The 12104-nt window shown below is 62.4% G+C and overlaps 1 protein-coding gene across 1 annotated transcript in view; it reads right to left on the reverse strand.

The window, feature by feature from the left end:
• The window catches only part of LOC123789635 (SCO-spondin-like), a 54472-nt gene that overhangs the window by 20403 nt on the left and 21965 nt on the right, over positions 1 to 12104 (reverse strand). Inside the window, exons 44-63 of the mRNA XM_087860616.1 lie at positions 11853 to 12006; positions 11621 to 11774; positions 11327 to 11399; positions 10491 to 10548; positions 9372 to 9488; positions 8935 to 9078; positions 7993 to 8163; positions 7744 to 7908; positions 6827 to 7006; positions 6587 to 6709; positions 6324 to 6453; positions 6118 to 6243; positions 5868 to 5959; positions 4719 to 4892; positions 4233 to 4397; positions 3130 to 3382; positions 1832 to 1878; positions 1488 to 1658; positions 1027 to 1158; positions 657 to 802 (exon numbers count right to left, since the gene is read on the reverse strand). Coding sequence (XP_087716742.1) covers positions 657 to 802; positions 1027 to 1158; positions 1488 to 1658; positions 1832 to 1878; positions 3130 to 3382; positions 4233 to 4397; positions 4719 to 4892; positions 5868 to 5959; positions 6118 to 6243; positions 6324 to 6453; positions 6587 to 6709; positions 6827 to 7006; positions 7744 to 7908; positions 7993 to 8163; positions 8935 to 9078; positions 9372 to 9488; positions 10491 to 10548; positions 11327 to 11399; positions 11621 to 11774; positions 11853 to 12006 — 2775 coding nt within the window. The remainder of the gene's footprint in view (positions 1 to 656; positions 803 to 1026; positions 1159 to 1487; positions 1659 to 1831; positions 1879 to 3129; positions 3383 to 4232; positions 4398 to 4718; positions 4893 to 5867; positions 5960 to 6117; positions 6244 to 6323; positions 6454 to 6586; positions 6710 to 6826; positions 7007 to 7743; positions 7909 to 7992; positions 8164 to 8934; positions 9079 to 9371; positions 9489 to 10490; positions 10549 to 11326; positions 11400 to 11620; positions 11775 to 11852; positions 12007 to 12104) is intronic.

Raw genomic sequence — 12104 nt, forward strand, 5'->3', positions numbered from 1 at the left:
CCACACCCCAGGCTTCAGCGGCACCTCTGTGAGCCTCCCCACCACCCCCCGAGCCTCTGTCCAGATTCCATGGCTCCCGCCTCATTTCCCAGCCTGCTTCCCACTGCCTTCCACCAGCGGCGCCGCCTCCAGCTCTCCACACCCTGCAGTCTCTGACAGACCAATCAGGATCACCTCCTCTGGGAAGCCCGCCGCCACTGACCCAGCCCTGGCCAGTCTGCATCCTGAGCTCCACGATATGCAAAGCTCACTTCCTGTGTCAGGATGGTTCTATCTTCACTCTAGGGGCTCTGGGTCTGGTCTCCCCAGACTAGAGGCTCCTTGAGGGCAGAGTCTACTTTTCTCCATGGCATAGACCCCCCCCCCAAGACTCAGCGCCAAGGTGCTCAATGAATAACTAATGATAACATAAGAGAACTGAGTGCTCAAGTAGACATGAATCATAAAGATGTTCTAGACCCATCACCATGTCACAAACAGGAAAAAGAGAGGCTCATGGAAGCACGAATACGACTCACGCAGGGTCACCTGTAGGCTGCTGGCAGAGTTGAGCCGTGACCCTGAGTTCAGTGCTTTTTCCTCAACTCTGAAGCCCCATGCCCTTGGTTCTGCCCCTGCCCAGGGCCCAAGGAGGTCAGGTCAGGGAAGACACTCACCAGCAGGAGCGTCCCGGATGGGCAGTAACAGCCGGGGTGACAGGTCTGGTCAGTCCCTTGCGGGGCACTGAGCTCCGCACAGGAGGCAGGGCCCTGGGCACAGTCCAGCCACCGCTTGCCCCTGGGACACATGCCAGGCACGGGCCCTGGGGACACAGAAATTGACAGCCCAGCCCAGGCAATTCTTCCCCAGGCTCCCAACCCAGGAGAGGCATCAGCTCTAGGAGTGGCCGGGAGGGGTCCTAGGGCAGCACGGGAGCTCAGGGACAGGGGTCCCTGGGGTGAGAGGGAGGGGCTGACAGGGCCCTGGGTTGGACGGGATGATTACTGAGGGTCGAGGCACAGTGGAGCAGGTGACCACAGCCCTCACCTGCACAGGGCTGCAGCCCACAGGCAGAGAAGTCCACACGGCCGTGCAGGCCACCGTTTCGGGTGCGGTTCCGGTAGCCACCGCCGCAGGGCACGGAGCACGGAGACCAGGGGCCCCACTCCCCACCAGGACCTGGGGTGGCAGCCAGGTCACTGCGGGCTCTACCTCCCACAACCACCACACCCCCCTCCTTCACCCAGACACCCGAGGGTACCCCTCCCTCAAACCTGCAGCATCACAGCCCCACCTCAGGGGGCCTCACTCCTTCTCGGTTCTCGGCTTGGAGCGGGGCTGGCCTCCACGGAGGACCCCTCTTAGGGAATGACTCTCGGGCCTCTCTGGGGACACTTCCTGACATCTTTTAGGGTAGGCCCTTGCACTTTTCTTGGGGTCTGGGGGAGTGACTGCAGTGTTCCTGCTCCTCTCTGGAGGATTCTGTGGGCCTCAGTCCCAGCTCTCACCCCAACACGGCCTCAGGCTGCAGAACTCAGCCTCCATGCTGGGGCCCTGGCACGCAGCACCCCCGAAGGCAGCTGGGGGCGCAGTGCCCACCCGGAAGCGCCGCCGAACGCCCACGTCACAGCTGCGGCTGCAGGGACTCCATGGGGTCCAGGGGCTCCAGCCACACGCCACTGCCGGGGTGGGGGTGGGGAGGGGCATAGCAGGTGTGAAGCCAGATCAAGTCGTCCCTGGTCCCCAGCTTCTCTGGGGCAGCATCAACTCCCCAGGAGTCGATCTGAAGGGGCCAGCATCCTCTATGGTCCCGGGGGACCCACCACTGCGGATTCCTGGGGGTCAGGGGTACCTGGGCAGGGCTCCGAGGTGCACACCATCTCACCGGAGACACAGGTGCTACAGAGAGAGGGCCGGTCATGGCCAGAATCAGGCCCTGCCCCGTGGGGCTCTGTACCTGTCCCCAGGGGGACACGGCCGGCACTGCCGTGTCCACCACACAGAACAGAAACCCGAGGGAGGGTCTAGAAAGAAAAGCAAGTTGCCCCGTGTCCCCCTCAAACTTCATGAGGTGACTGAAGGTTCTCATCCGGTCCCTCCCACCCAGTCCCCCCCCCCCCCCCGTGGGCTCCCTGACACCGCCCCCCCCCCCCGCACCCTGCTGTCCTTCCTTCCTCACTTTGATCAAGGAGTCACCTTTGCATACTTTCACTCTGTTGGTATTTATTACAGTTTGGAAAGGACTTTGAACAGCTGCTCCTCAGGGCCAGGTAGGAGCGATTTAGAAAGAGTAGACCCTAGCCTGAGTCTCTTGGGAAGAACTGTGTACTTTTCTTTTATTTTTCTCCAGTGGCTTAAAGCCCCCCCCCCTTCAAAATACATGGAAATTCCAAAAAAAGAATCTAAGAGAGAAAAAGCAAAAGAGAAAGGGGGTGGGGGAGAGGAAGCATGAAGAGGGGAATGGGGGGCAGGGGACAGAGAAGAAAAAGGAAGAGGAACATGAAGAACGGAGAAAACGAATTGAAAGGTAGGAAAAGAAAACAAAAATGTGGGAAGAACAAGGAGGCGGGTGCCCTCTGCTGGCAGGGCCCGGTATGGGCTTCAAGGTTTTTTTTTGTTTTGTTTTGTTTTTAAAGATTTTTTTTTTTTATTTGTTTATGTGACAGAGAGACAGCCAGCGAGAGAGGGAACACAGCAGGGGAGTGGGAGAGGAAGAAGCAGGCTCCCAGCAGAGGAGCCCGATGTGGGGCTCGATCCCGGAACGCCGGTATCACGCCCTGAGCCGAAGGCAGAAGCTTAACGACTGCGCTACCCAGGTGCCCCGGGCTTCAAGGTTTTTAAGCAGAGATCAACTGGATTCCAGGTAGGGAAGAACATCCAGGAAAAGGAAGTGGAGGTGACTGGAAGGGGAGGCTAGAAGACCCTCTCCAGCCCCTACTTCCCTCACAAATCACCACACCTATCTGAGCCTCAGTTTCCCCACGGATGCCCAGCCCGGAGACCGGGCAGTACCTCACTCGCTTTGGTATTCCCGGGGCCCAGGCCTGGCACCACAGAGGCGTACCGACCCTGCAGGGGGTGTGTCCACGCCTGCCCACCCTTGGGGCCACCGAGCCCCTCCCCCACCCTCGATGGACACTGGTGGCCTACCAGTTATTGCAGGAATCCAGCTGAGCCCGTGCTTCTGGGGCGTAGAGCTGCCCGTGCCACTGGCAGGGGCATCGACTGCGGGGCAAGCAGCTGGCATCGTGCAGGAAGAGGCCGGGGGGGCAGGCACAGCCAGGGGCGCAGAAGCTGGTGCACTCTACCCCAGGGTCCTGAGCCAGGCACAGCTGAGGGCAGGGGCCCCCATCCTGCTGGCACTGCTCTGCTGAGCGGAACACCATGTCCCCCGGGCATTGGGCTGGATGGGAAGACAGAGCAGGTCTCAGCATAGGCAAGAGGAAAGGGTCAGGCGATAGGAGGGTGAGAGGAAGCCACATGCAGGTGACTGGGGAGTGGGACTGAGAAGTCAGAGGAAGCCCCCCCGCCCACTCTCCTTCTTTGCAGGCTCGCTCCAGCGTCTGGAGATTGCCAGTACAGATTGTCTAACTTTAACACAAATATCCTTTTATTTTTTTTATTTTTTAAGATTTCTTTTTATTTGCAGGGGGTGGGGGGCAGAGAGCGAGAGAGAGAGAGAGAGAATCTTAAGCAGACTCCATGCTAAGCATGGAGCCCGATGTGGGTCTTGATCCTAAGACCCTGAGATCAGGGCCTGAAACCAAGAGTCGGACACTTAACCGACTGTGCCACCCGGGAGCCCCAACACAAATACCCTTGAAAGTAGAGCAGTCACCAGGCCAGGATCACCGGGCCAGGATCACCGGGCCAGGAGGGGGCTCAAAGGAGAAAGGCGAGGGCAATGGGGCCGGGGGCTTCTAAAGACAGGCAGGCTCTGCTTCTTGCTAATCCTGCAGTGAGTGGTTCTGCCCAAAGGCCAGTCTGACTTCCTCAGCCACATGCCTGGGAAGGAGACCTTGGGCGGGGGAAAGAGCCTGAGCCCTGGGCCACCACCCGTACCTGGTCCCCAGGGTGCAGGAGCCAGAGGAGGGAGACGCAGAGAGTTCGGAAGCCTCTTAGCTCAGGGTATGGCCTGCCCTGGAGCCAGAGGGCAGCGATGTGAGTAGGTAGGATGAAGAGAGGTCCATATCCCCAGGGGCAGGCTGAGTGTGGCTGGGTAGAGAAGGGCAGGGGTGGGGGGAGGCTGGCACCTGTGCAGGGCTGCGTGTTGCAGTCCCTGGTCTGGCTGTGAGGTCCCGGGCACTCGGGGTCCCCGGGGGTGGAGCCAGAGCAGCTGCGCCCACGTCTCTGGATGCCTCCATCACAGGGGGCTGAGCAGACAGACCAGGGAGCCCACAGACCCCAGGAGCTCGGCACTGTCAGGAAGAGGACGTGGGCAGAGGTGTGGCAGGGGGCGGGGAGCAGGGAGGGGGTGCTGCGTGGTGTGCAGGATCTGAACTGTGTCTTCGGCTGCATCTGCGCAGCCAGGGCTGTCCCGAACATCCCTTTAGGCCAGGCCCACACTGTTAATCCTGGGCTGGGGGCAGGGGAGAAGCTTCGGGACAACGTGTCTGCTCTAGCCCCTCTGCCCCCTCCTCGCCCCAGGTGTTTAGAACCTGCCCAAGGAGTCATTCTTCCCCTTTGCTCCTCATCTCATCCTAGTGTCCAGGCCACTCCAGGGACAGAGGGGGGCATACCTGGGCACACAGGGGGGCTGCAGGGCTCCTCCTGGGTGGCCTCTCCTGGGCAGGATGTGTCCCCGGGGCTGGGGCAGAGCCGGGAACGACTGCGCCACCCGGGGCCTCCTCCAATGGTAAGGCAGCTCCGGGAGCAGACGGACCAGGGTGTCCAGGGGGTCCAGCCCGGCGCCTCTGGAGGGAAAAGGGCAGGAAAAGGGCAGGCCTTCCACATGGGGATCCTGGCAGAGCGGGGAGGCTTGGGAGGCCAGGTTGGGTCTGAGACGCTATGGGGGCCGGGGAAGGACTCATGAAGATGGGTAGCCTCTCTGGGCTTAGGCTCAGCCTCTGTCCCCCTGGGACCCCCTCCCCAGGGCCCACGGCTCACTCTCCAAGCACAGCCCCTTGCTCAGCCAAGCTCCGGCTCAGGCCACACCTCTATCTGTGGGCCCAGCTGGCACTTCGTGTCCACTACCCACCCTCACATTTTCCCCCAGATCAACTCTTCCAGAATCTTCTAAACAACTGTGCTTCATTCAGCTTCAATGCTGGAAACCCAAGCCCCCACAGACACCTGGCAATCACACCTGTCAGTGCCCCAGCAGCCATGCTCCGCTGCCCCCTTCCTCCCACTTCTGACCCAGACCCCAGGGACCCACGCCTGCGCCCTTGACTCCTATTCTCGCCTCCGCCCCCACCCCCCACCCTTGCCTGCTCTGCAGTCTCTGGTGCACCTCCTGTGCCTGAGGGGACCCCGGGCAGAGGAGAGGGAGACAGCCTGGGCTCCTTCTGGAGTCTGTGTTTTCCTGATGGCCCGCTCCAGCCTCACATTCTCGGCCAGCAGGACCAGCTTCATGAACCCTGCTCTCAGACACCCTGTGCCCCCAAGACCAGCCTGCTCGTGGCACCTGGGCTGTCTATGTGGGAGGAGGATGCCGCCCGGGCCCCACCCTCTGTCTGGTCCCCGACAAAGGCCCTGGCACCAAGGCTTCTTCCAGGGCTGCCTCTTGGAGCAGAAGGCCGCACTGGCCACCATGCAGGTGACCAGTGGCCCGGTCCGTCGTGCTGTGTTCCTAGGGCAGCAATTGGGAGGAGGGAGGCAGGCACGGGGGTTGGGGGATGGGTAGCAGGCTCCTGCGTCCTGGCTCCTATCCTGGCTCCTGAATGTACCTGTCCCGCACTCCACGTGGCAGGCCTGAAGCTCCTGCCTGTCGCCTTCACACGGGGCACCCCCGGAAGCAGCCAGAGGGTTGGAAGGGGATCTGGGGGGAGAGGCAGCCTGAGCACCCCCGCTCCTCTCCCTGCCCTCACCCCGTCTTCCTTGTCCTCCAACCGCCACCCACCCTCCACCACCTCCTTCCCTTCCTTCTCCCACACTCCTTCCCCTCCCCCACTCCGCCAATGGCTCCGTCCTGCACACCTGAACCTGGCCCTCACTCCAGAGCCGCAGGAGCGGTCACAGGGACCCCAGGAGGACCAGGCTGACCAGCCGCAGGGCACGGGGCAGCCCCCTGGTTCACACAGCAGGGCCCCCTTCTCACACGTGCTGCAGGGGAGGGGAAGGCAGAGGTCAGGACTGGCTGGTCGCCTGACCCTGGCCCTCCCCACTGGAGCAGACACGCTCACCAGCGGCTGCAGTTGTCCAGAAGGAAGGGCACCCCCGGCGGCTTCAGCTCTTCACCCACGAGGCAAGGACACTCAGAGAGAGGCAGGCAGTGAGCATCATGGAGGAGGAGCCCGGGGGGGCAGCGGCATCCTGGGGTGTAGGCAGAAAGGCGCTCAGCCCCAAGGAGGGGGCAGTGGGGAGGGGAGGCTGGAGACTGAGGGCTGACGGGCACCCTCCCCGAGGGCTCTGCCAGCCGCACTCCTGCTTGCTGGGTGTGGCTCACCCTCCAGACAGTGTCCGCTGCAGCTTCTGTTGGCCTCAGGATCCAAGCAGGAGGGTGGACACGGGGGCACCAGCCCCTTCCTGCACAGCTCAGCGCTGATATGTATCCGGCCCAGCCCACAGTCTGGCGGGAGAGGGACACTAGGTAGGGTGGGTACAGGAGGCCCAGGGACCTTCCCCAGCAGCCCCACCCCCGCGGGGCTCCAGCCTTGGATGCCCCCATCCAGCCCAGTTCCCTTACCTGTGTCCCCTGTGCAGGGCTGCAGGGCGCAGGGTGCCCCCTCGTGGGAGGCCCCGGGGCAGGGAGCACCACCATTCTTGGGCGGGGGGTCCACACAACTCCTCTGACGACTCCGATGGCCACCCCCACAGGAGACGCTGCAGGGCCCCCAAGCCCCCCACACAGCCCACTCCCCGGCCACTGTGTGGGAAGAAAGAATGGAGGTGGACCAGCTCAGCCCAAGGAGACGCGGACTGGGCTGGAGAGAGCAAGGCGGCAGAGCAGAGAGGAGGCTGGGCAGTGGCCAGCTAGGTGGCCTAGGGCAGCACTACGGGGACTCCACAGTTTCCTCTCCTGTCCCAGAAAACCTCCCCTAGGTGGGGGGACCTGAGCAAAGATCTCTGGGTGCCTCCCAGGATAAAGGCTCTGGTCCCTTGGAAAAGGCTGGGACAGTGGGAATCCTGGAGCAGGGCGCCTCCTGGTGGCAGCAGACAGAGACCAGGTTAGGAGGCCAGGTATGGGGCTCATGAGACCCCGGCACAGGAAGCCCCTGTCTGCAATGCAGAGGCAAGGCCGGAACTACTCCCCCGGATCTACAAAACAAAAGCGCTACAGGTCTTGGGCACAGCCTACCACCCTCACTCTGAAGTGGGGCCAGCTCTGCTGCTCTAGTTCCCACACTCGAGGTTAGGGACCCATCCAGAACCACTAAGGCAGGAAAAGGGCCAAGGGCAGGGCCAGGGGCAGTCTTCCTGATTAGCCTTCCGGAAGCACGAGGCTGTGACATCAGAAGGGGCTGTCCTCCTAGAGTCCCGGAGAGGAGCCTGGACCCTGGGGTCCCTAGGAGAGCAAAGGCATCCCCCTGGTGTGGGTCTTGGATGGGAGCCCACGGCAGGTGTCCCACCTGGGGGTCCTGAGGAGGCCTGGGCACCAGTTACCTGGGCAGGCCTGCACGAAGCAGGACTGGCTGCGGAGCCTGTCAGACGGGCAGCTGCCCCCAGGCAGGGGAGGCCGGAGCAGGTCCCGGCGCTGGAAGGCGAGGCCCGGCCCACAGGTGCGGCTGCAGCTGCTCCAGCCAGACCAGGGCGCCAGCCCACAGTCCACTGCAGGGGGACGGGGGCACGGGACTCAGAGGGGGCACATGCAGGAGCGGGGCCCTCAGAGGTGTCCCCTGGCCAGGCACATACCACAGCCGTCCTCGTCAGAGCCGTCCTGGCAGTCTGGCCGCAGGTCACAGCGCCGCTCAGCTGGCAGGCACTCCCCACTTCCACAGCTCAGCTGGCTCGGGGAGCAGGGGGCTCGCGAGGCCAGCAGCCCAGGCAGGGCTGTGGTGGGCACCGTGAAGGGCACAGGGCTCGCTGCCCGTGAGGCCAGGGGGAAGGGAGCCACATAAGTGATTCCTGACCTTCCTGACCGATGATAAACTGAGCCCCTTCAACCTCAGCCAAGAGCAGAGCAGCTTGTTGACCAGAGGTCCTGCCTCTCCTGTCTCCTGAAGCTTCCCACACTCCGCGCAGCCTTCTCTGTACTCCGTGTGGGTGAGATCAGGGGCTCTGTGCTCGCTACAGGCTCTCACACGGTCTCTCTGGTAATGGCTCTGAGTGTCCAGAGAGAGGTCAAACTGCCTAGAAGAACAGTTCCTTGGGATACCCTCTTCTTGAATGGGGACTTCCAGGGGTGCCCCTTCCCTGACTGAGAGACTAGACTTTGAGCACAGCGATCTACTTTTGACGGACGGATGGATGGATGAGGAATGATGGATGGGGTGGCTGAACGAATGTTGGAGGGCTGGCTGGTGAGTGGGTGGGTAAGTGGGTATATGGATGGGGAGACGGATGGATGAATGGATGGTTAGAGGAATCTCCTCAAAGATCAGACAGGGTTTGTGAAGCAGGCTAGGACCTGAGACCTACCCTATTTCCCCTCTTGACCATCGCCAAAGACACACACACTCCTGGCTGTTTAACCCACTCAGTTTCTTTTCTCTCTGCTACCCCCAGCCTCTCACAGTTCCTTCCCAGCTGAGCTCACAGCAGGGGGTAGAGACTTCCCAAAACCTAAAGCCCTTTTGCAACCGCCACCCACATGACTTGAAACCCTCCAGGGCGCCCTGAGGGCCCCCTGCTCACCACAGTGCCTCTCGTCGGAGCCGTCCAGACAGTCCTCCCTGCCGTCACACAGCTGCCCCTGCTCCACGCAGCCCAGCACCTCACAGGGCACCTGGCCCGGGCTGCACCGCACAGGTGGGAAGGGCTCTGGGGCAACGCTCTGGCCTGTGGGCATCACCACAGCTTGCTGATGGAACACCTGCCCACCGCCTCCTCCCTCCCTCGGCCCCCAACCTCCCTCCTCCTGATGTCTGGTGTGCCCCCGCTTCCTGCCTCTCTTGGGACAATGGAAAAGTCGTGAACTGCCTCAGGAGGCGTGGTCCTAGTTCCTTCCACAACCCTGACCTCAAGCTGTGTGATCTTGAGCCAAATGGCTAACCTCCCAGGGCCTCTGTTTCTCCAACAGGGACGTTGTTGGGATGCTAGGCTTTAGCAGGCAGAAGACGACGGAATCTTACCAGCAGGGGCCACTGGGGTCATCTGGGATGTGGGGGTGGTGGTCATGGTCTGCACAGATTCCCTAGGACTCAACCGAAGAGCCTCGGAGGCTGGGGCCTGAGTCGCTGGCTCCTTCCCTGTGGGTGCAGGAGGGAGAGGGTGAGACCTGCCAGCTCCCCTCCCATGAAATGAAGCAGACACGGGCTCTCGGAAGGGCATCCAGGCTCTGCGTGGTGCAGGGTGAGGCCAGACCATACCCCACCTTCTGAGGGGCTTCAGACCACAGATGAAGTGGGATTCCGTAGTCCAAGGAGCACAAGAGGGTTTTACATGAAAGTAGAAAAGAGTTTAGCTTGGAGCCAAGATGTGTCCCCGCCTCTCGAGGAGACACATGTGGCAGCTTCCAAGTCAAAGGGACAGTACAGTGTTCAAGGCCCTGCACCCGAGGACTTCCTGGCAGCTACAGTGAAAAGGGGTTCGAGACGCTTCTTTGCCGACAAGAGATGAATACTAAGAGACAGCCGTTTTTCTAAAAGCAGATTTAGAATAACATTAGAATTCATCCATAGTCTGCGTGTTACGGACTCAAGTGATGGGACAAGTTGCTTCATGTGCTTTTCACAAAAGAACAGCCCACCCCTTCCCCGCCTCACTCCGAGACAGCTCTCCTCGGGCTAAGGCACACGTGACAGACCGGGCAGCCGTGGGGAGCCTAGGACGTGACCAGCAGGGAGTTCCTTCCTCATCCAGTTTAGGAATGTGCTAACTTGGTGACCCCATCCTCCCTGTCATTTGCTGCCAGCAAGGCCTTCAGAAAGGGGTGCCTTGCCACATTCATGGGCGAGCGGAGGGAGCGCAGGTGGGGCCGGGCAGCACTCATTCCACAGCCCCAGGGAGACCTGTCCCAGCCAGGGGCCTGGGGAAGGCAGCCATACTGCGACGCATCCCACCCTGGAATCCAGGAAGGTGGGCAGGGGCAGGATTCGGCCGAGGCGTCCCTGATGACCAGGTCGTCCTCCTGGAGGCAACCCTGCTCCACTGAGGACGTCAGAGCTCAGCAGGAGACTGACCGCTGAGATGTAACGGTCCCTCACCCTGGGAGCTGGGGACGGGGCGGGGGCTGGAGTTTGTGCACATACCTGTGGGGGCTATGGGTGACCCTCGCGAGGGATGCCAGCGTTCAGCCTCTGCCAGACCCTGTGGAGGGAGAGGGCTCAGCCATGCATGCGGTCTGGGCCCTGAGGCCAGTTCTGCCTGGTGACTAGGCACCCACCTCTCATTCCCACTAGGATGCCCCTGGGTCCCACGGCCCCTCACCTGTCCCCCACGTGCAGGGTAGAGCTGGGAAGTGGAGCCCCACTGCCCTGTACACCTCCGGGCTGGACACCTCAGATACCAGGAGTTCAGGGGCTCTTCTCACTGCCCGCCTAGGGTTCTGCTTCGGCTCCTGTCCCCCCCCAACCCCTGTCTTCCCCCAGCATCCACACGTGTGGACCTCAGTGCTGTGATCACTCTCCCCTCTGGGTTCCTGACCAGGCTCTTCTCCACATGGAGTGTGTACCCCTCAGCTCCACATTACAGAACTTCCTCATCTTTCAAGCCTTTTCCAGGAAGCCTCTGAGGACCCTGGGGACAAATAGGGCTCTTCCCAGCTCTGAGCGCCTGAGGCCCTGGTGCCAGCCCCATGGGCATAACCTCACTGCCCAGCGGTGAAGACCTGTCCTATCCGCCAAACCCCTCCCGGGCAGGCATGTGCCCGTGCTTCCCTGCCCCTCTGGCCTCCAGCTCCCCATGCAGCACCGGGCTGGCCCCCAGAAGGCTCACAGGCTGAGGCTGACTACAAGAGCTGACCGGGGATGCACAGGGAGGCAGTGCTGGCTGAAGGTGTGAAAAGAGGGAGGGGGATGGTGGGGCAAGCAAACATGGGGCCCCGTGCCTTGCACCCCACCTGCTGGGCCTGCAGCTCCCCACTTACCTCCGTGGGCCGGGAGGGCAGCTGTCCGGGCTGCACGGAGGAGAGCGCGGGGGTCCTGGCTGTGGACCAGACTCTGAGAAGACAAATCAGCAAGGGACTCGAGGGGCTTTCCCAACCTCAGAGCCCCCCCACCCCAGGCAGGGCGGTCAGTGCTCTCTCTGGGTGGGCCCTGGGCAGGGCAGGGCTGGGGCACTCCAGGAGGGCACTGCCCACTGAGACTAGACAAAGAGGACACTATCCCAGTGGTTTTCAGGGTATTAACCTCCCCGGAGGGGGCAGCAGGGCACCCCTTACCTGCCGGTGGCTGCGGGCAGGGGCACGCAGCCCTCCTCATCGGAGCCATCCTCACAGTCCTTTGCCCCGTCACACGGCTCCCCCCGTGGAGCACATTCGCCACTGGCACAGCGGTGCCCACCCCCTGGGCACGGGGGCGCAGCCAGCGGGGACACTGGCGGGAGAGGGTGGCTGAGAGCTCCTGTCTGTCCCTCCTCCTGTGTCTGCCCCTCCCGCCCCCAGCCCACGGTACCTGGCTCACAGCCCAGCAGCTCCACCCACAGGGGGATGCTCTGGTTGGGGTCACCGCGGGGGACGTGCGGCCACACCCGGACGTGCTGCGCCTGCACCATCTGGCCGAACATCTGCACTGTGGGGGCCCCATCACCCCAGTTCCTAGGGAAAAGCTGCAGGGACAGGGGTGCCGGCCTTCTCTCCGGGCTGCCACCCTGACCCTGCTGAGCGGCCCCACCCTGTTCAAGCCCCCCAGACTTCAAGGCACGAA

The sequence above is a fragment of the Ursus americanus genome, chromosome 3 (genome assembly GCF_024610735.1).
Source record: "Ursus americanus isolate L20-20 chromosome 3, mUrsAme1.1.p, whole genome shotgun sequence".
NCBI classification, from domain to species: domain Eukaryota; kingdom Metazoa; phylum Chordata; class Mammalia; order Carnivora; family Ursidae; genus Ursus; species Ursus americanus.